The 24,973-nt window shown below is 39.8% G+C and overlaps 1 protein-coding gene across 2 annotated transcripts in view; it reads right to left on the bottom strand.

The window, feature by feature from the left end:
• LOC123764029 (glutamate receptor 1) overlaps window positions 1-24,973 on the bottom strand; it is a 706,396-nt gene that overhangs the window by 460,174 nt on the left and 221,249 nt on the right. For both annotated transcript variants that reach the window (XM_069329669.1, XM_069329668.1), the window contains exon 4: window positions 6,006-6,126. In XM_069329669.1, coding sequence (XP_069185770.1) covers window positions 6,006-6,126 — 121 coding nt within the window. The remainder of the gene's footprint in view (window positions 1-6,005; window positions 6,127-24,973) is intronic.

The raw sequence follows: 24,973 nt of genomic DNA on the forward strand, positions 1-24,973 counted from the left end.
ACCCACCAGTGGGACTCGAACCCAGAAAGCACAACTACCTTCCAGTAGCTGGCATAACTAGTATGCTTTAACCCACTACGCCATCAGACCTTACAAAAGAAGTAGATAGTTCGAGATATATATATCTCAAACATCTCTACCTCCCGAAGGCACCAGATGAGTGAGGGGTCAGTCTGCATTTTTCGTCAAGCCACTGTCAATGTGAGAGAACTCGTGTCCAGCTTATAAGCCTATACTTGCATAAACCACAAGTGAAGATAAACAATCTTTGGACAACACCCACCAGTGGGACTCGAACCCAGAAAGCACAACTACCTTCCAGTAGCTGGCATAACTAGTATGCTTTAACCCACTACGCCATCAGACCTTACAAAAGAAGTAGATAGTTCGAGATATATATATCTCAAACATCTCTACCTCCCGAAGGCACCAGATGAGTGAGGGGTCAGTCTGCATTTTTCGTCAAGCCACTGTCAATGTGAGAGAACTCGTGTTCAGCTTATAAGCCTATACTTGCATAAACCACAAGTGAAGATAAACAATCTTTGGACAACACCCACCAGTGGGACTCGAACCCAGAAAGCACAACTACCTTCCAGTAGCTGGCATAACTAGTATGCTTTAACCCACTACGCCATCAGACCTTACAAAAGAAGTAGATAGTTCGAGATATATATATCTCAAACATCTCTACCTCCCGAAGGCACCAGATGAGTGAGGGGTCAGTCTGCATTTTTCGTCAAGCCACTGTCAATGTGAGAGAACTCGTGTCCAGCTTATAAGCCTATACTTGCATAAACCACAAGTGAAGATAAACAATCTTTGGACAACACCCACCAGTGGGACTCGAACCCAGAAAGCACAACTACCTTCCAGTAGCTGGCATAACTAGTATGCTTTAACCCACTACGCCATCAGACCTTACAAAAGAAGTAGATAGTTCGAGATATATATATCTCAAACATCTCTACCTCCCGAAGGCACCAGATGAGTGAGGGGTCAGTCTGCATTTTTCGTCAAGCCACTGTCAATGTGAGAGAACTCGTGTCCAGCTTATAAGCCTATACTTGCATAAACCACAAGTGAAGATAAACAATCTTTGGACAACACCCACCAGTGGGACTCGAACCCAGAAAGCACAACTACCTTCCAGTAGCTGGCATAACTAGTATGCTTTAACCCACTACGCCATCAGACCTTACAAAAGAAGTAGATAGTTCGAGATATATATATCTCAAACATCTCTACCTCCCGAAGGCACCAGATGAGTGAGGGGTCAGTCTGCATTTTTCGCCTCCCGAAGGCACTCATCTGGTGCCTTCGGGAGGTAGAGATGTTTGAGATATATATATCTCGAACTATCTACTTCTTTTGTAAGGTCTGATGGCGTAGTGGGTTAAAGCATACTAGTTATGCCAGCTACTGGAAGGTAGTTGTGCTTTCTGGGTTCGAGTCCCACTGGTGGGTGTTGTCCAAAGATTGTTTATCTTCACTTGTGGTTTATGCAAGTATAGGCTTATAAGCTGGACACGAGTTCTCTCACATTGACAGTGGCTTGACGAAAAATGCAGACTGACCCCTCACTCATCTGGTGCCTTCGGGAGGTAGAGATGTTTGAGATATATATATCTCGAACTATCTACTTCTTTTGTAAGGTCTGATGGCGTAGTGGGTTAAAGCATACTAGTTATGCCAGCTACTGGAAGGTAGTTGTGCTTTCTGGGTTCGAGTCCCACTGGTGGGTGTTGTCCAAAGATTGTTTATCTTCACTTGTGGTTTATGCAAGTATAGGCTTATAAGCTGGACACGAGTTCTCTCACATTGACAGTGGCTTGACGAAAAATGCAGACTGACCCCTCACTCATCTGGTGCCTTCGGGAGGTAGAGATGTTTGAGATATATATATCTCGAACTATCTACTTCTTTTGTAAGGTCTGATGGCGTAGTGGGTTAAAGCATACTAGTTATGCCAGCTACTGGAAGGTAGTTGTGCTTTCTGGGTTCGAGTCCCACTGGTGGGTGTTGTCCAAAGATTGTTTATCTTCACTTGTGGTTTATGCAAGTATAGGCTTATAAGCTGGACACGAGTTCTCTCACATTGACAGTGGCTTGACGAAAAATGCAGACTGACCCCTCACTCATCTGGTGCCTTCGGGAGGTAGAGATGTTTGAGATATATATATCTCGAACTATCTACTTCTTTTGTAAGGTCTGATGGCGTAGTGGGTTAAAGCATACTAGTTATGCCAGCTACTGGAAGGTAGTTGTGCTTTCTGGGTTCGAGTCCCACTGGTGGGTGTTGTCCAAAGATTGTTTATCTTCACTTGTGGTTTATGCAAGTATAGGCTTATAAGCTGGACACGAGTTCTCTCACATTGACAGTGGCTTGACGAAAAATGCAGACTGACCCCTCACTCATCTGGTGCCTTCGGGAGGTAGAGATGTTTGAGATATATATATCTCGAACTATCTACTTCTTTTGTAAGGTCTGATGGCGTAGTGGGTTAAAGCATACTAGTTATGCCAGCTACTGGAAGGTAGTTGTGCTTTCTGGGTTCGAGTCCCACTGGTGGGTGTTGTCCAAAGATTGTTTATCTTCACTTGTGGTTTATGCAAGTATAGGCTTATAAGCTGGACACGAGTTCTCTCACATTGACAGTGGCTTGACGAAAAATGCAGACTGACCCCTCACTCATCTGGTGCCTTCGGGAGGTAGAGATGTTTGAGATATATATATCTCGAACTATCTACTTCTTTTGTAAGGTCTGATGGCGTAGTGGGTTAAAGCATACTAGTTATGCCAGCTACTGGAAGGTAGTTGTGCTTTCTGGGTTCGAGTCCCACTGGTGGGTGTTGTCCAAAGATTGTTTATCTTCACTTGTGGTTTATGCAAGTATAGGCTTATAAGCTGGACACGAGTTCTCTCACATTGACAGTGGCTTGACGAAAAATGCAGACTGACCCCTCACTCATTTGGTGCCTTCGGGAGGTAGAGATGTTTGAGATATATATATCTCGAACTATCTACTTCTTTTGTAAGGTCTGATGGCGTAGTGGGTTAAAGCATACTAGTTATGCCAGCTACTGGAAGGTAGTTGTGCTTTCTGGGTTCGAGTCCCACTGGTGGGTGTTGTCCAAAGATTGTTTATCTTCACTTGTGGTTTATGCAAGTATAGGCTTATAAGCTGGACACGAGTTCTCTCACATTGACAGTGGCTTGACGAAAAATGCAGACTGACCCCTCACTCATCTGGTGCCTTCGGGAGGTAGAGATGTTTGAGATATATATATCTCGAACTATCTACTTCTTTTGTAAGGTCTGATGGCGTAGTGGGTTAAAGCATACTAGTTATGCCAGCTACTGGAAGGTAGTTGTGCTTTCTGGGTTCGAGTCCCACTGGTGGGTGTTGTCCAAAGATTGTTTATCTTCACTTGTGGTTTATGCAAGTATAGGCTTATAAGCTGGACACGAGTTCTCTCACATTGACAGTGGCTTGACGAAAAATGCAGACTGACCCCTCACTCATCTGGTGCCTTCGGGAGGTAGAGATGTTTGAGATATATATATCTCGAACTATCTACTTCTTTTGTAAGGTCTGATGGCGTAGTGGGTTAAAGCATACTAGTTATGCCAGCTACTGGAAGGTAGTTGTGCTTTCTGGGTTCGAGTCCCACTGGTGGGTGTTGTCCAAAGATTGTTTATCTTCACTTGTGGTTTATGCAAGTATAGGCTTATAAGCTGGACACGAGTTCTCTCACATTGACAGTGGCTTGACGAAAAATGCAGACTGACCCCTCACTCATCTGGTGCCTTCGGGAGGTAGAGATGTTTGAGATATATATATCTCGAACTATCTACTTCTTTTGTAAGGTCTGATGGCGTAGTGGGTTAAAGCATACTAGTTATGCCAGCTACTGGAAGGTAGTTGTGCTTTCTGGGTTCGAGTCCCACTGGTGGGTGTTGTCCAAAGATTGTTTATCTTCACTTGTGGTTTATGCAAGTATAGGCGTATATATATATATATGTATGTATATATATATATATATATATATATATATATATATATATATATATATATATATATATATATATATATATATATATATATATATATATATCACCTACCAGGGGACTTGAACCCTAGCCACCAAGATGGCAGGTACGCACTTATACCCACTGCACCATACTCAGATATATGACAGGGCTTGATGGAAAACGTCAATTGCCTCTCACTATACCATTGCCTGGAGAGGATGGGTTGTCTGGGATTTAAATATCCCAGAATTTCCACCTCTTTTGGGGCTCTGAGTATGGTGCAGTAGGTATAAGTGCGTACCTGCCATCTTGGTGACTAGGGTTCAAGTCCCCTGGTGGGTGTTGTGTGTCTAAAAGTTCTATACTTCTAACTTGCGTGATTAGGCAAGTGAGTATAAATATATAAATATATAAATATATATATATATATATATATATATATATATATATATATATATATATATATATATATATATATATATATATATATATATATATATATATATATATATATATATATATATATATAACTATGTTTTATTGAGTATAAAATGGAACAGCCACGAATGAGTCAAATGGCTTTCCCTGTTTTTTTATTGAAATGTTTTTAAATTCGAGGATAATTAAATAATTTTCTGATGCGGAGGGATAAAGGGCATCCGAATAGCAAGGTAGGATAGAAACGATTCGTTGAATTGGTTCGTGGGATGCTGAAATAGGGCGTAGGATATTGAATGCTTGGAATAAAGTGAATTCTCGGTAGAAGGAATGAATGAAAGAATGACAGACGGATAGAACCGCGCAGGAGAAGGGAAATATTGTGAAATATGTAAGTAAATGCATGTATTATATATATGCCTTTACCTTCCTCTCCTCTTTAACAATACTTGATAATGGCCCAAGACGGACCGAAACGTCGTCGTCTCTTCACAACTTCTAGTGTGTGGTTTGTTCATCATATCATCAGCCACGTTATTGTGACACGTCAGCAAATCTATAGGGATTTATGTAGAATGCCTCTTACTTTTTCCCATCTCACACCTCTCCCCACTCTCCCTAGCTCTCCCTACTCTCACCTCTCCCCACTCACACATCGCCCTCTCGGCTTGGTGGATGGGCTTTATGGAAATTAGCGAGTGTCTGGAAGACCATACATGGCTGCCGTGAGGTTCCTGCAGCTCCCTCGCCACTTACTGGTGAAAATTGGCCGTTCCCTCTGGCGGCCAAGGCTCTTCGACGCGAATAATTGCAAAGGGTCTTGTCGGAAACGGTGATGGAGAAGAAGGGGGGCTGTGTAGGTGTGTGTGTGTGTGTGTGTGTGTGTGTGTGTGTGTGTGTGTGTGTGTGTGTGTGTGTGTGTGTGTGTGTGTGTGTGTGTGTGTGTGTGTGTGTGTGTGTGTGTGTGTTTATTTACTATTTGTGCCTGCAGAATCGCGCTATTAACTCTTGTACCCCGCATTTCTATACAATCTGTAGTCCTATTTTATATCTACTACAAATATTTCTCAAACTCAAACACACACAAATCCCCAGGAAGCAGCCAGTAGCAACTATCTAACTCCCAGGTACCTATTTACTGCTAGGAGAACAGGGGGCATGAGGGTGAAAGAAACTCTGTCCATTTTTTCTGCCTCTAGCGCAGATTGAACCCAGGCCCCTTAGGACTACGATCCCAGACAGCTGTCCACTCAGTCGCGAGGCCCCTTGTGTGTGTGTGTGTGTGTGTGTGTGAAAGGGAGAACCCAACATGCCTTCCTGATATGTGCTGCATTGTAAGTATTTACCCAGATCTCACGGTATGTGCCGAGTACCACATCTGCATATATACACCCCAAATGTATGAGATTTCTCCGGCCTTGGCTGCAGGGGCATTGATGCCGGCTCACGTAGCCCATGTACAGAGAATTAACAACGTGCACAGTAACACAACCATATGCACAACACCATAACGACGTGCACAGGTACTCACCAGGCCGGAGAGGAGGTAGTGGTAGTTCCGTCTGCCCATCTGCACGTCCCGCACGTGGCCAATGATGAGGTTCTTGGCCATCTCCGTGCTGCAGTCAAGCACCACGTGCTTCCTCGACCACCTGCGGGAAAGAAGGGGGGCCAAGAGCTGAGGTCACTTCACGTGAATCAAGGTGATGAATTTGTCGGATGATGATGGAAGGTGAAAAATTGTTGTGGAAAGTGATGAAAAGTGAAGGATGATAATGGAAAATGAAGGATGAAGATGGAAGGTGAAACATGGTTGTGGAAAGGGGCGGAATGTGATGGATGATGATTGAAGGTGAAAAATGGTTGTGGAAAGTGAAGGAATATGATGTATGATGATGGAAGGTGAAGGATGATGATAGAAGGTGAAGGATGAAGATGAAAGGTGGAAAGTGAAGGATGATGATTTAAGGTTCATGGTGAAAAAGAAAGGTGAAAAATGGTTGTGAAAAGTGATGGAAAGTGGAGGATGATGATGGAAGGTGATGGGAGGTGAATACAGGTAAAGAAAGGTGAACGCAGGTGAAGTAAACCGCCTACAGGCGATGGATGACGATCGCAGGTGAAGGAAAGTGAACGCACATGAGCACAGGTGGACACAGTGGAAAGTGAACATATATGAGGCAGGGTAAACACGGGAAAGCATTGCGGGTAACAGACTTTAGGCACAGTGTAATTAGGTGACCATATGTGAACATAGGGGAGCACAGTTGAACAAAATTGAGGGTGGAATATTGTTGCACACTAACAGCACCATTCAAAGCTGGAGTAATTGGCGTCCTGGTGAACGTGCTGAGATCTTTTCGTCTCCGATTCCTTTCAATAAAACATATATAAACGCATAAAACCAATAACATTTATCAAACTGTATTCTCTAAATACCAGGCGAAAGAGCTGTACAATAATTTACTCGCTAAAAATATTATTATTGGGACTGGTTCCAAATCTACACACGGAAATAACTCTTAACGAGCTCCGGAGATTTGACAGAAAGTGCAAAATAGCCCAATTGAAAAGCAGAGGAGGAATATGAACGCTGAGAGACAATTCTGTCAACATTAAGGAACCAGGACATTTCAACACTCTCCTCCTAAACATAAAAGACTTAACAAGTCGACCACTTCGTATCCAAACTGAGTATAACACAGATCAAACACAACAGTCACTCGGAACCTCAGTTGAAGAGGCTAACGCTTTAGGAGAATAACGACTGGATGGGATGTATGATGAGCTGTCCGAATGTCAATAATGATGACTTCAGAATATTGTGTAAAACAAACGTGAGACACATTCTTAAATATGAAGCATAACCACAAAAGCTCAAAATATGGGGACAAAAATGAAAGTGTTTTTTAAAACGTTCGTCCTGGAATTGTAAGTCTTATGCTGTGATGAAATGCTCGGTGAACTGGAAGGAAAAATAAATAAACTGGTTGCACATGATTAGGACATGTAAAATTATGAAGTGAATCAACAAAGTGGACAAATCAGTGATGTTCACACCAAAAAATAGTGGAAGGAGGGAAAATGATTAGGAACCGTACAGACCAACGATCCACGGATAGATATGAAACGTGTGGTTCAGCGTAACTGTTATAAAGAAATGATCTAAGTTAGAATATAATATTGATGAAATAAATGATAACCAACAGCTACACAAAGTTTCACAAAAGCAAATATGATAAAATGCACAAATGAAGTGGGTCTTTGCAATAGCATTTGCATTGCAAAATTATCCCACTGACAATTGCAAGGTCAGCCTCACAAACACCAAGAGAAAGAGGCAAGGCCAGCCTCACAAACACCAACGAAAAGGGGCAGGGTCAGCCTCACAAACGCCAACAGAAAGGGGCAGGGTCAGCCTCACAAACGCCAACAGAAAGGGGCAGGGTCAGCCTCACAAACGCCAACAGAAAGGGGCAGAGTCAGCCTCACAAACGCCAACAGAAAGGGGCAGGGTCATCCTCACAAACACCAACAGAAAGGACAGGGTCAGCCTCACTAACACCAACAGAAAGGGGCAGGGTCAGCCTCACAAACACCAAGAGAAAGGGGCAGGGTCAGCCTCACAAACACCAACAGAAAGGGGCAGGGTCAGCCTCACAAACACCAAGAGAAAGGGGCAGGGTCAGCCTCACAAACACCAACAGAAAGGGGCAGGGTCAGCCTCACAAGTACCAACAGAAAAGGGCAGGGTCAGCCTCACAAACACCAACAGAAAGGGGCAGGGTCAGCCTCACAAACACCAACAGAAAGGGGCAGGGTCAGCCTCACAAACACCAACAGAAAGGGGCAGGGTCAGCCTCACAAACACCAACAGGAAGGGGCAGGGTCAGCCTCACAAACACCAACAGAAAGGGGCAGGGTCAGCCTCACAAACACCAACAGAAAGGGGCAGGGTCAGCCTCACAAACATCAACAGAAAGGGGCAGGGTCAGCCTCACAAACACCAACAGAGAGAGCAAAAGCAGCAGACGCTGCACCTGTGAAGACTTTCAAAATGGTTTTACTACTGATGGATATTTCCTGGCCAGCTGGAGGGTGGCTGGGGCGAAATGTGGTGGGTAGGGGGGAGGGGAATGAGAGTGATAGAAGAGAGAGCAGAGTGGAGTGAGAGGAAGGATGAGAGACTAGAGAAAGCAGGGTGGGGATGAGAGAAGAGAGAGAGAACAGGGTGGGGAGATGAGGGAATAAATCAAGTAGGGTGGGGAATGAGAGGAGGGATGAGTTAAGAGAGAAGGAGAGAGAGAGAGGAAGCAAGATAAGATGAGGCAGGTCTGGGCAGATGTTAAGTAAGTATAAGATCTGACAACAATATTGAAACATAGTTTTTCCCTACCTTATAACAGTACCTCAATAAAAAATAAAAAAATACAATAAAGAGTCAGCATCATATTAAATTCGTTGTATTTTCCAAATATGAAAGGTATCTATGATGATACAAGGTTATATATACCAGAAAATAATATTCCCACTTTTACAGTATGAACCATCGTCGATAAACAATTCATCATGAAAATATAATGGCTATTGGTCTGGAAGCTTCAACATTTATCTATAAGAAGAACAAAAGAACCAACTCAGTCCACACCTGAACATTACAGCACATATACACCCTTCCCCCCCCACCCCCACCCCCCAAAAAAGAGAAAGCCCACATAGATAGATTTTTTAGTGGCAAAAAATGGCCAGGAAGCTCAGATCATTAACGAAAACCCGCGCTCGGACAAGTTGTTGAATTTCATGAGCTCGTGTGGAGCAATATAAGGAAGATCATTTTCCATGTTTGAGTTTACAGACGTAAGGAAAACCTCAGTCTAAACGTCCAGGAATCAAGGAGTAGGGGGGAAGTTACCCCACCGTGACTGACTCCCAGAGTGCAGACCATCCGACCACTTAGTCTGGTGCGGCGCACCAAGTACATAAAGTCCGATTGAATTATTTGATGAACATTAAGCTACCCAAGAGGTGGTACGGGCATGAATAGCCCGTAAAATCAAAAAGTGCGCACCGAGAGGTGTTAATTAAGCTGCCCAGTGTGCTGAGAGTGAGCAAGTTGGTCAGCGTTTATTGAGGATTGATCAGGGGTGAGGTGCTTAGTACGTTGTCGGATATATGTAACTCGGTCTGATAGAGATAACGGTCTGTCATAAATATTGATAAGTGCTGCAACGGTAAAATTAATAATAAGTATTTCCTTGGTAATATTAAAGGAATTCATTAAATAATTCTCCCTCAAAATCCTACAATCAGCCTCCCAGCATCCCTCTATCGCCTCTATCAATCTCACGCTCTCCATCCTCCTACCACCCGTCCAGCCTCCACTTTCTCTACACCAATCGTCCCTCCCTCCCTCCCTCTCTACAACAACCTTCCCTCCAACTGTCTCACCCTCCCTCAACATAATACATCAGGTGCGAGAAGCAGGTAACCTGGTGGCCGGTCATGGGGTAATCTTCGGAGTAGCACGAGCCTCTCACAGCATTAAAGGGAGATGTCTCGCAGCTTCACGGCGCCTCACTTACCCTGATTAACATTATCCGGTGGGGGAGTGTTACGCCTTCAGGTGAGCGGTGGAGGGTTACAGGCCCCACCAACCTTAACATTGTGGGAAAAAGAATTTTTATGACCAGAAAACTTTGGCAAAGAAAATTTCAACAAGGAGCGGTGCTAGAGCGTCTCGATAGATGTTTGTCGAATAATATTTGTATCGACTTAAGAAATTAAACGCAGTTATGAGCATTTATTGAGCCCTTTAAATATAATGTTTTTTTTAACCCTTTATAAAGGGTTTACGCTATATGTTGTGATCATGAGAAAATTATAGAAAAATTTACCTTTGAACTTAGAAAAAATAATGATCAAAGAGGCTTGATGAGGAGAATTTAATATCAAGGTTAAAAAGAGTCGGAGGGTTGAAGTTAAGGGGGGGGGTGGAAGACTAGGAGGTTAATGGAGAGAAGCTAGGGGAAGGGGGTTGAATGGATTCGGAATTTAAGGGGAGGCTAAAAATGATGAGAGGCATGGGGAGGGAAGACTGTTTTCAGGGGCTAATAACAGGCGATTAGTGTTTTTGATATATATTGGCTTAAGGGGATGAGGGACTTGGGAAGGTTTCACCTAAAGGAATGAGAGGCTAGTGGAGAACTGACTGAAGGGAAAGGGGAAAGTAGTTTAGGGTAATGGGTGTTAAAAGTAACTAAGAGGTTAAGGAAGGAGGAGTCTGGCAAAGGAAAGGGGTTACGGAAGTGAGTTAAGCTAGTGAAGAGTCACAGTGAGAAATTAAGGTTACCGGAAAGGGAAAGGAGAATGATGGGAATAAATGAACATTTATCTGTTCAACACGTGCGCATGAGTCATAAAAAATCTCTATTTACGATCCAAATATATATCATAATTTCACAGTCAAATTCCAAACCATCCAGAAAAAAAGGAGTATATATGTTCGAGCAGTGAATTTTATTTAAAAAGTCATGAAATATTTTACAGTTTCAATGCATATACGAGCGTGTCAGTTAACATTTTGCATATATCAAAAATTATCTTGTAGGGGCACTTATTAAAATGCAGGGCGGAGGCCCCGTCCTCAGGGAACCTTCCCAGAGGAGACTGGCTGAATATATACGAGTCTTTGGGTTGCATGTTGCTTTTACATGACCAATAATTCGTATATCTGTTTGCCAAACACTTCATCATTGTCTGTTAGTCCTCTCTTCTGTTACTTTTCCGCACCTTCCCTTCTTACACACCATCTGTCCCCCCCTCTCCTTTTGTCACTCCCTCCTTATGTCGCCCCGACTGTCACCCCGTCTGTCACCCCGTCTGTCACCCCGTCTGTCACCCCGTCTGTCATTCCCCCTTCTGTTACCCTATCTGTTACTCCCCCCCCCCTTCTATCGTTCCATCCGTCACTCTCCCAGTCCCTCTCACTTCAAAATACACAAATTCAAAACAATACAAAATCTTCACGAGACCAGTTGGCTGATGCGAAACAGCTCCTTCTCCCAGACTTGTGTACAGCTGTCTTACCTTTGCTTCAAAAGCTCCAGCGATCCCATCAACATCATTTGCACGATAATTTGCTCCATAAATAACAAGCAAATTACCTTTTAAAAAAAAAATTAAATTCACAATCAAGTTTTATAAATTTTATCATTGCCCAGTTTGCATTATTACATTACTTAGGCTCTGAATTCTACAATAATTGGCAGTATTAAACTCTTCCTGACATACTTTCGTACTATTTAAATACTAATCTAACTCGCCTAGTTGCGAATTTGAGTCTTGTGTGTTAAATAATTATTAATCCTTTGCATAAATTACATACAAAAGCAGCAGAGGTTCCAAGACATTGCCCTGGAGCATTCATTCTCGCAATTTTACCACAATGAGCATTGAACTAAATGCTCAATAGTTTTACATAAGCGACGTTTCCCACCCATAATTCAGATATGATACAGTTGCTGATAAATGGATAGGAAATATGAGTAAGATTAATGTAAGACATTAATCTTAGCTTTTTGGTCATATTCAATTATACATTTTGTATGAAGATAAGAAAACACTACAATTGCATAGCAATGTAATACCTCCATGTCGCCTGGATGGAAGTCTTCCACTGTCATTCTATAATTGGGGGATCTCCTTATTAGTTTCTTGCGTTACCACGAAATTCGTACTCTTCATTATTTTGAAATACTAAGGGGAGGGGTATGCGGCGGCGTTCGGGTCTCCCCTCCCCTCTTACTCGATCTTTCTTTCCCCCTTTCGCCACCTCTCTCATCTCTGATTCTCTATCTTCCCTCCACCCTCCCTTCCCGTCCTTCCATCTCTAAATTTCTCCCCCAAGATCCCTTCACTCCACCCTTTCCTCTTTCCTCTCCTTTCCACCTTCTTCTTTCTTCTCAACCAATATGCTACTATGCTATGATAGCATAGTAGAACTCTGTTTAGTGTTTGCAGGTTATAGTTGTGTGTGTGTAAACTAAAGTCTTTTAAAATGTAATAAGTTATTACGAAACGCGTTCAAGTGTCGCGTCAGACTACAAATAAAAATGAATTTTGGAGAATTGATTTTTCAAATACCATCGACAGTGAAAAGAAACATAAGCAATATTGAGAAAATTCGTGTTAGAATTATTAATCTTACTTTTTCGGTCATATTTAATAATATATGTTTACAAGAAAGACTGCTACCAAAATATACTAATATTTATTTATATATATATATATATATATATATATATATATATATATATATATATATATATATATATATATATATATATATATATATATATATATATTTATATATATATATATATATATATATATATATATATATATATATATATATATATATATATTATTAAATATGACCGAAAAAGTAAGATTAATAATTCTAACACGAATTTTCTCAATCTTTCGTACATTACGCTTCACTGTTGGAGGTAAATCAAAAATCACTTCTCCAAAATTCATTTTTATTTCTAGTCTGACGCGACACGGGCGCGTTTCGTAAAACTTATTACATTTTCAAAGACTTCACAAATACACAACTGATTAGAACTTACGTCTCTCTGATATTATATCTACATTTGAGTGAGGTGGGAAGGATGATGTGGCATTAACACAAGACAGAACAGGGGATATTAATAGGGTATTAAAAGTATCAACACAAGACAGAACAGAAAACAATGGGTATTGAATAGAAGTGTTTGTAGAAAGCCTATTGGTCCATATTTCTTGATGCTTCTATATTGGAGCGGAGTCTTGAGGTGGGTAGAATATAGTTGTGCAATAATTGGCTGTTGATTGCTGGTGTTGACTTCTTGATGTGTAGTGCGTCGCAAACGTCAAGCCGCCTGCTATCGCTGTATCTATCGATGATTTCTGTGTAGTTTACTAGGATTTCTCTGGCGATGGTTTGGTTATGGGAAGAGATTATATGTTCCTTAATGGAGCCCTGTTGCTTATGCATCGTTAAACGCCTAGAAAGAGATGTTGTTGTCTTGCCTATATACTGGGTTTTTTGGAGCTTACAGTCCCCAAGTGGGCATTTGAAGGCATAGACGACGTTAGTCTCTTTTAAAGCGTTCTGTTTTGTGTCTGGAGAGTTTCTCATGAGTAGGCTGGCCGTTTTTCTGGTTTTATAGTAAATCGTCAGTTGTATCCTCTGATTTTTGTCTGTAGGGATAACGTTTCTATTAACAATATCTTTCAGGACCCTTTCCTCCGTTTTATGAGCTGTGGAAAAGAAGTTCCTGTAAAATAGTCTAATAGGGGGTATAGGTGTTGTGTTAGTTGTCTCTTCAGAGGTTGCATGGCTTTTCACTTTCCTTCTTATGATGTCTTCGATGAAACCATTGGAGAAGCCGTTATTGACTAGAACCTGCCTTACCCTACAGAGTTCTTCGTCGACTTGCTTCCATTCTGAGCTGTGGCTGAGAGCACGGTCGACGTATGCGTTAACAACACTCCTCTTGTACCTGTCGGGGCAGTCGCTGTTGGCATTTAGGCACATTCCTATGTTTGTTTCCTTAGTGTAGACTGCAGTGTGGAAACCTCCGCCCTTTTCCATGACTGTTACGTCTAGAAAAGGCAGCTTCCCATCCTTTTCCGTCTCGTAAGTGAAACGCAGCACGGAACTCTGCTCAAATGCCTCCTTCAGCTCCTGCAGATGTCTGACATCAGGTACCTGTGTAAAAATGTCGTCAACATACCTGCAGTATATGGCCGGTTTCAAGTTCATGTCGACTAAGACTTTTTGCTCGATGGTACCCATGTAGAAGTTTGCAAACAGGACACCTAGGGGAGAACCCATGGCGACCCCATCTACTTGCTTATACATGTGCCCATCCGGGCTCAAGAAGGGTGCCTCTTTAGTACAAGCTTGGAGTAGTTTCCTCAGAATACTTTCTGGCATGTCAAGAGGAGTACAGGCTGGATCACGATACACTCTGTCGGCTATCATTCCGATTGTCTCGTCCACAGGTACGTTGGTAAACAGCGATTCTACGTCCAACGAGGCTCTTATCCCTGTGGCCCGTGTGCCCCGCAGTAAGTCCACAAATTCCTTTGGAGACTTCAGGCTGAAGGCGCAAGGAACATAAGGAGTCAGCAGGCCGTTGAGTCGCTTCGCCAGTCTGTACGTGGGTGTGGGTATCTGGCTAATGATTGGCCGAAGTGGGTTTCCAGGCTTGTGCGTCTTGACATTTCCATACGCATATCCAGGTTTATATTCCCCAATGATCTTTGGCAGGTGGAGTCCGGATTTCTTGGCGTTCACAGTTTCGATCAGTTTGTTGACCTTTGCTTTTAATGAAGAGACAACTAACACAACACCTATACCCCCTATTAGACTATTTTACAGGAACTTCTTTTCCACAGCTCATAAAACGGAGGAAAGGGTCCTGAAAGATATTGTTAATAGAAACGTTATCCCTACAGACAAAAATCAGAGGATACAACTGACGATTTACTATAAAACCAGAAAAACGGCCAGCCTACTCATGAGAAACTCTCCAGACACAAAACAGAACGCTTTAAAAGAGACTAACGTCGTCTATGCCTTCAAATGCCCACTTGGGGACTGTAAGCTCCAAAAAACCCAGTATATAGGCAAGACAACAACATCTCTTTCTAGGCGTTTAACGATGCATAACCAACAGGGCTCCATTAAGGAACATATAATCTCTTCCCATAACCAAACCATCGCCAGAGAAATCCTAGTAAACAACACAGAAATCATCGATAGATACAGCGATAGCAGGCGGCTTGACGTTTGCGAGGCACTACACGTCAAGAAGTCAACACCAGCAATCAACAGCCAATTATTGCACAACTATATTCTACCCACCTCAAGACTCCGCTCCAATATAGAAGCATCAAGAAATATGGACCAATAGGCTTTCTACAAACACTTCTATTCAATACCCATTGTTTTCTGTTCTGTCTTGTGTTGATACTTTTAATACCCTATTAATATCCCCTGTTCTGTCTTGTGTTAATGCCACATCATCCTTCCCACCTCACTCAAATGTAGATATAATATCAGAGAGACGTAAGTTCTAATCAGTTGTGTATTTGTGAAGTCTTTGAAAATGTAATAAGTTTTACGAAACGCGCCCGTGTCGCGTCAGACTAGGAATAAAAATGAATTTTGGAGAAGTGATTTTTGATTTACCTCCAACAGTGAAGCGTAATGTACGAAAGATTGAGAAAATTCGTGTTAGAATTATTAATCTTACTTTTTCGGTCATATTTAATAATATATGTCTACAGGAAAGACTGCTACCAAAATATACTAATATATATATATATATATGTGTGTGTGTGTGTGTGTGTGTGTGTGTGTGTGTGTGTGTGTGTGTGTGTGTGTGTGTGTGTGTGTGTGTGTGTGTGTGTGTGTATAGAGAGAGAGAGAGAGAGAGAGAGAGAGAGAGAGAGAGAGAGAGAGAGAGAGAGAGAGAGAGAGAGAGAGAGAGAGAGAGAGAGAGATAGATAGATGTATGAAGAGCATGACAACGGAAAACTAATTGTCATAACATAATAGTTACAAACATTACGTTTCGAATAAAGTAATAACATTCAGTTTGAAGGAAACACATAAGAATGAAACGTTGCAGTAAATGATTAAACAATATTCAACGACTGAACGAGCTCTTCACTCACGTTAAATTGTCGACCAGAATGGCAGTTATACTGAAAACAACTTGCATATAAATAAATTTTATAACAGAAATAATGAGTAGAAATGTATGAAAAGTGAGAAAAAAGTTATTCAAATCCCTACAACTCTTTTACAAATGTTTAAAGTATGCAATACGGATATATAAATTATATTCATTAATTACATTGCATTATCACCTATATCAAAAACAAAGATTTCATCGCTTTGCTCCTTATGACCACATTGAAACCAAGAGGAACCAAAATAAACAAGAAATAATAAATTTACCCATATACAGATGAACGAGTCAAATATATATAGAAGGACGAATGTCTTCACAAAATAATGATTCCATTAATCTTCGATCAAACTAGCTACGGCAATTACTAACAATTCAAAAGTCAGAATCTCTTGAACCAAATAATCAGTAACGACAAAAGTTTCCCTTATTCGGGAGATGGTGGGTTTATTCAGGAGTAAAATATATCTGAAAGATATTTCATAGAGTTATGGCGTAGGAAGAAGAAGTATTGAGGAAGTCAGTGATTGATTGGTGATGATTAAAGGTGGAGTTTGATATATTAACTTGGTGGAATATCTGCAGCGTTGTTGTTAATTCATGATAGATTTAAACAAACAAAATATTTCTTTGCTGTATTTTCCCTTGAAACATTAATACTTCTACTTGTGCTTAACTAAAATTGAAGTGGGCAGCAATAAAGAAAATCCAGAGTAACAGATGTAATGTATATATTTTCCTTGGATATAATTATGTATATTTATCACCTGCACCTCACTTCCTCTCTACCTTTTCAATGTTGTATTCTCCTTTCTATTTTCAGTTTCGATTTCTTAGTTAGTTTAAGGGTCCAGGACGGACCAAAACGTCGATTCCATCATTTTCATGAATGTGGGTTTACTTATTTGTTTTCACCCACTTCATTGTGTTCCATTATCAACGTGTTCATATTTATTATTGCCGTGTTGGGAACAAGTTAACTAAAATATGGATCCAACAGTGGAGCGTAATAGCATTTTGATGTGAATTTCACATTCCACTGCAATTTTTTCAATCTTAATTAATCGGAGTCACTGTTGATGCCATTGGAGCACCTATCCATGCAGAGTACATAGCGTAAAGAAGGGGTACAGAGTACGTAACATGAAGTGTTACAGTGTACGAAACATCAAGAAGTGGTCTTCATCGATCTTCTCAAGTCATGTGCTGTATGTTCCATCATGATCGATTTTCAACAGTCTTCAGAATTTCAGTTTTATTACCACTGTAAATCACAAACTGCTGCACGACGAATTAAACTTTAATAAATCACATGAAGCTGTTCATCTATCTTTTCAGAAATCAGTAAAGCAGACTCCTGTACATCCTACCCTGAAGTAGACCTTCCCAGAGTATACATGAGTTATACATATTACATATACATATGAAATCTGTGTTTGTAATTGATTGGCATGGAGAGGTTTTTGAAAGACTTCACTATCCATAGACCATAGATAGACTGAGAATTAGTTAAAATCACACGTACAATTAAATAATTGATGAGTTTAATTTTTTCATTCGAAAATACAGGGTAACTATGCTCTTTTGATACCATGTGAAAATGCCAAGCATAACATACAAATATGCTATGCTACCATTTTGAATACAACCATATCAATAAATTATTACAGCATATATCCTCTCTTGCGTATTATAGATGTCAGTGCACATTATTATCCTAATTACAATGGGATGACGATGTATGATGGCTTCTATGATGCAAATTTGTTCAATAAAAAGTGTGAATGGGAGGGTCTTCTCCTCCAACTATATGTGTGAAGAACATAAATGGAATTCAAATCCATCTGTTTTGATGTCTTGCACCTCATGGCACTCAAGTGAACTGTCAACATAATCCATAGTCACTTTCACTCATAAAAGTGAAATGATAACGGGTTTCATAGTCATCTTGACATATGCAGTTGACATGTTATTGGGTTTCATAATTACATTCACACAGGCTTGTGGTGTTTGTTTTATTTTCCTCTAAGGTTCCAAGGTTCAATTCTGTCAGTTTTAGGCTGTAGCTGAATACTCTCAGAACTAGTTGACTACTGCAATGACTCCTGAACTATTTTCTTTATCACTTAAACTTAAACAAAATATTAATGAGTTGGTTTCTAAAACCTACTCGATTAGTGTGTGTGTGTGTACTTACCTATTTGTGCCTGCAGGATCGCGCATTGACTCTTGGATCCCGCCTTTCGAGCCATCGGTTTTTACAACAATGACTATGGTCCTCTTTCCCTATTATTTCTAATTGTAAAATAGTGACGAGAGTTTGCTTCCATAACCTGTTCCCCAAGTGCATTCCATTTTTCCACTACTCTCACGCTAAAAGAAAACTTCCTACCATCTCTGTGACTCATCTCAGTTTCCAGCTTCCACTCATGTCCCTTCGTTCTGTTACTATTCCGTGTGAACATTTCGTCTATTTCCACTCTGTCAAGTTCCCTGAATATTTTATACGTTCCTATCATACCCCATCCCTCGTAACGCTGGGACGAGTCTCGTTGCAAACTTTTGAACCATTTCCAGTTTCCTTATGTGTTTCTTCAGGTGAAACTGACTCCAATAGCCAACTGACTCTTTAGCCTTTCCTCGTAGCTCATTCCTCTCAGTTCCGTGACGAGCCTGGGGGCATACCGCTGAATCTTCTCTAAATTTGTCTTGTGTTTAAATTGGTATGGACTCCAGGCTGGAGCTGCATACTCCAGGATTGGTCTTACGTAAGTGGTATACAGGGTCCTGAACGATTCCGTACTCATGCTTTTAAAGGCCGTTCTTATGTTGGCCAGTCTAGCATGTGCCGCTGATGATATTCTTTTGATGTGGGCCTCTGGTGTGATATCAACCACCAGATCTTTCTCTCTATTTGACTCATGCAGGATTTCCCCTCCCAGATGATACCTTGTGTTCAGCCTCCTGCTTCCTTCGCCTAATTTCATCACCTTACACTTTCCAGAGTTGAACTTCAGCAGCCATTTTCTAGACCATTCCTCCAGTTTATCCAGGTCATCCTGTAGTCTCTGTCTATCTTCATCCGTCTTGATTCTTCTCATAATTTTTGCGTCATCAGCAAACATTGAGAGGAACGAGTCTATACCCTCCGGAAGATCGTTTACATATATTAGAAACAGGATGGGTCCAAGTACTGAGCCCTGTGGGACTCTGCTGGTATCCCTGTGGGACTCCGCTCCGCTGTGTGTGTGTGTGTGTGTGTGTGTGTGTGTGTGTGTGTGTGTGTGTGTGTGTGTGTGTGTGTGTGTGTGTATGCATGTGTGTATGTGTGTGTGCGTTTGTACTCACCTAATTGTGCTTGCGGGGGTTGAGCTCTGGCTCTTTGGTCCCGCCTCTCAACCGTCAATCAACTGACGTACAGATTCCTAAGCCTTCTGGGCTCTGTAATTTCTATATTTGAAACGTTGTATGGAGTCAGCCTTCTCCACATCACTTCCTAGTGCATTCCATTTACTAATACTTTGACACTGAAAAAGTTCTTTCTGTGTGTGTGTGTGTGTGTGTGTGTGTGTGTGTGTGTGTGTGTGTGTGTGTGTGTGTGTGTGTGTGTGTGTGTGTGTGTTAGAAGGGTTGTCAAAGCAAGGGATTTGTCCACACACACATCCAATGTAAATGAAAAAATAATATTTTCTATGCATGATGCATGTACAGAGCCCAAGCGCCAAACTATCTAATTTAGTTTGACACGGCCTCGCTTTTTTACACATGGAAATAAAAAGTGATGTTTATGCATGGATATTACGAATTTTCGTAAATCGTAACGTTTTTGTGTCAGTGAATCACATCATTGTGCCTGCAGGAAATTGCATACATATATATTTTTTACTTTGTGGAAATGGTAAGTATAGAGGTATAAAACTTTTTCTCTTTCATATGTATATATGTATATATATATATATATATATATATATATATATATATATATATATATATATATATATGTCGTACCTAGTAGCCAGAACGCACTTCTGAGCCTACTATGCATGGCCCGATTTGCCTAATAAGCCAAGTTTTCCTGAATTAATATATTTTCTCTAATTTTTTTCTTATGAAATGATACAGTTACCCATTTCATTATGTATGAGGTCAATTTTTTGTTATTGGAATTAAAATTAACGTAGATATATGACCGAACCTAACCAACCCTACCTAACCTATTTCTATAGGTTAGGTTCGGTTAGGTAGCCGAAAAAGTTAGGTTAGGTTAGGTTAGGTAGGTTAGATAGTCGAAAAACAATTATTTCATGAAAACTTGACTTATTAGGCAAATCGGGCCTTGCATAATAGGCTGAGAAGTGCGTTCTGGCTACTAGGTACGACATATATATATATATATATATATATATATATATATATATATATATATATATATATATATATATATATATATAGTATATATCTGTATATAGTCCTGGGGACCATTCAGGCTTGTTTGCATATATATATATATATATATATATATATATATATATATATATGTCGTACCTAGTAGCCAGAACTCACTTTTTGGCCTACTATTCAAGGCCCGATTTGCCTAATAAGCCAAGTTTTCATGAATTAATTGTTTTTCGACTACCTAACCTACCAAACCTAACCTAACCTAACTTTTTCGGCTACCTAACCAAACCTAACCTATAAAGATAGGTTAGGTTAGGTTAGGTAGGGTTGGTTAGGTTCGGTCATATATCTACGTTAATTTTAACTCCAATAAAAAAAAATTGACCTCATACATAATGAAATGGGTAGCTTTATCATTTCATAAGAAAAAAATTAGAAAAAATATATTAATTCAGGAAAACTTGGCTTATTAGGCAAATCGGGCCTTGAATAGTAGGCCAAAAAGTGAGTTCTGGCTACTAGGTACGACATATATATATATATATATATATATATATATATATATATATATATATATATATATATATATATATATGTCGTACCTAGTAGCCAGAACGCACTTCTCAGCCTACTATGCAAGGCCCGATTTGCCTAATAAGCCAAGTTTTCCTGAATTAATATATTTTTTCTAATTTTTTTCTTATGAAATGATAAAGCTACCCATTTCATTATGTATGAGGTCAATTTTTTTTATTGGAGTTAAAATTAACGTAGATATATGACCGAACCTAACCAATCCTACCTAACCTAACCTAACCTATCTCTATCGGTTAGGTTAGGTTAGGTAGCAGAAAAAGTTAGGTTAGGTTAGGTTAGGTAGGTTAGGTAGTCGAAAAAACATTAATTCGTGAAAACTTGGCTTATTAGGCAAATTGGGCCATGAATAGTTGGCTGAGAAGTGCGTTCTGGCTATTAGGTACGACATATATATATATATATATATATATATATATATATATATATATATATATATATATATATATATATATATATATATATATATATGTCGTACCTAGTAGCCAGAACTCACTTCTCAGCCTACTATGCAAGGCCTGATTTGCCTAATAAGCCAAGTTTTCATGAATTAATGTTTTTTCGTCTGCCTAACCTACCTAACCTAACCTAACCTAGCTTTTTTTGGCTACCTAACCTAACCTTACCTATATATATAGGTTAGGTTAGGTTAGGTAGGGTTGGTTAGGTTCGGTCATATATCTACGTTAATTTTAACTCCAATAAAAAAAATTGACCTCATACATAGTGAAAAGGGTAGCTTTATCATTTCATAAGGAAAAAATTATAGTAAATATATTAATTCAGGAAAACTTGGCTTATTAGGCAAATCGGGCCTTGAATAGTAGGCTGAGAAGTGAGTTCTGGCTACTAGGTACGACATATATATATATATATATATATATATATATATATATATATATATATATATATATATATATATGTGTCGTACCTAGTAGCCAGAACGTCGTACTCGGCCTGCTATGCATGGCCCGATTTGCCTAATAACCCAAGTTTTCCTGAATTAATATCTTTTCCCTAATTTTTTTCTTATGAAATGATAAAGCTACCCATTTCCTTAGGTATGAGGTAAATTTTATTGTATTGGAGTTAAAATTAACGTAGATACATGGCCGAACCTAACCAACCCTACCTAACCTAACCTAACCTATCTCTATAGGTTAGGTTGGGTTAGGTAGCCGAAAAAGTTAGGTTAGGTTAGGTTAGATAGGTTAGGTAGTCGAAAAATAATTAATTCATGAAAACTTGGCTTATTAGGCAAATCGGGCCTTGCATAGTAGGCTGAGAAGTGCGTTCTGGCTACTAGGTACGACATATATATATATATATATATATATATATATATATATATATATATATATATATATATATATATATATATATATATATATATATATATATATATATATATATATATATATATACGAAAATCCACGTAAGTGCCTTCCAACACCTAAAAGGTTAACATTAGTTAATTTAGTCTTAATTTAATTTCAACATTTCGCCAAGATCGCGTAATCTTCAGGAATATACATACCGAAACGGGAACACGAAAATACTAAAATAACATTTGGAAGTTAAGATAGAGGTGGTAGGCAGGGTACAGAGAGAAAAACCATGTCAATAATGGCAACCTAACTAGTATTTGAAGCGGGTTGTATTAGTCTTATCCGCAGTGTACCTTCTTTTGGGGCTACAGAAGGCCAGTTAACGAGCTGTATCTCTTGTTGTAGGGGTTTGGACTTGGATGTGGGGGTTCGAATCTACCTCGGGGCTCTTAGAGATTTTCTCATTGAGACATCACATTAATGTGATTTCATTGTGCAACTGTATAGCCGATGTCAAATTCATTGGCGTATTCATTATATGGAGCAAGCATGCGAATAATATTCGTAGGCTCCTACTGTTACCGGTGCGTTCTGATGACTGTTTAACTGCGTCGTGACGATTCAAGATGGTATAATTCATAAGTGAGCAATGATAATTTATCCCGACTTCCAGTAAATGAAGCGTTAAACGCCTACTGAGAGTGTTTGCAATAAATCAGCTTTAACTTCCGTGTTGGAGTGCACAATCTCTGTACAGTGTCCAGAGTTGCATTGATAATCATGATCTACATTATTACCCTTTAGCTTGTCACAGAAGACGGGGATATGTTTAACACAATAATGGAAGCAATCTGAATTGCAGTTGTTGTAACTGATAGGTTGTAATCACAATAGTTTTACTACAAGGTTTTTCATTTAAACTCAATAACATCGTGTATAATTTTTTTATTTGTTAAACACCTGGGTAACTGTATTCTCATAATAATAGACTTTATATCTCGCACGAGAGGTTTTTTATAACCAATTTAGTGACGACTAAGTAACTGTGCACCAGTAAAGCGTGCACTTTGTTCCTCTCTTCCTGACAGCTCTTGAACCTTGAACTCGAACGTATCTGCCAATTAATTGTGAATAATGATTACGCTGACACTAGCGTCAATGAAAAATCGTTAGTAACATGCATAGCTGCAATTACTCTCTATATAATTGATCCCCCAGTCGACGACGTTGCTGTGTAATATAAAAATGCATTTATACCTCTACACTATTAACTAAAACTGCAATATCACATTTTAAAAATGTTCCTCATCCAGCGAGCATTTATCCACAACAATTTAATTTTGTAATATCTAACAAATGTACCTGAGGTTTCCACGTCTCATTTCATTACATATATTCACGATCTGCAGTCTCTTGATAACTCACAAAAAGACGCTTTATGTAATAAACACGGCATTTGGCGTGCTGCTCTAGAAGCAATATTTTTCATATTATCAAACTAACACCTTGCGGGCATTTTTACGTTGCATTTATGATAAAATGAAAATAAGTATTTATATAAAACTCAGCTGTATTTTCAGTATGCCTGGTAATGCTCTTGTATGAAGTGTAGGAATCATATCATTTGATTAATTAAAAGTTACTTAACAGAGCTTTTGTTTATCAGTCTCATTTTATGTAATCAAAGAGTTTTGAGGAGTGATTATATTACAAAATATTTGTTAATGTTGCATTGTGAACTGGGCAGTTGCTGCTTTTTCCTGTCTGTGTGTCACTCAGTGGGTAATTTATCATGTTCGTTCTGTTAGGCGTTTCGCTAAACTTTATTCAGGCATTCTCTCATATACTAAATATTCCGCTTTCACTTCTTCGGTCATTCAGCACTTATTCAAAATCCGGTCGCGCCTTCAATCTGCTTCTGATTTATTTACTCATTCACTTGCACATTCACTTGTTTAATCGCTCATGTGTTCACTCGCTTGCTACTTACTCGCTAACTGGCTAACTCACTCGTAAACTCATGGCTCACCTACTCTCCTCACTTGCTATTCATCCCTCAAATTACTCATGCCATATCACTTACCCACAAACTCGCTAGTTCACTACTTCATCATTCACTTGGTATGACTTGTACTCACCTCACCTCACTTACGCATTAGCTCGCTCGCTAACTCATAACAGGTTGATGATAGAAAGTAATAATATTTGTCGTGCCAGTCTCAACCTGTCCACCTCTGGGGAGAGTTATTTAAGGCCACCACCACAACAGCTTACCCACCAATCAGCAAAGTCTGGTGTTGAGCTTCAGGCCAATTAGCCTCTCTAGCCTTATAACGGCTACCTACACTAACTTAACGACCAAACCCACAAGTCTGGTGACAGAGCTTAAAACCAATCAATCTCTGGAGGGTTAATAAGGCCACAACAATGCC

This window comes from Procambarus clarkii, chromosome 23 (assembly GCF_040958095.1).
Source record: "Procambarus clarkii isolate CNS0578487 chromosome 23, FALCON_Pclarkii_2.0, whole genome shotgun sequence".
Classification (NCBI taxonomy): domain Eukaryota; kingdom Metazoa; phylum Arthropoda; class Malacostraca; order Decapoda; family Cambaridae; genus Procambarus; species Procambarus clarkii.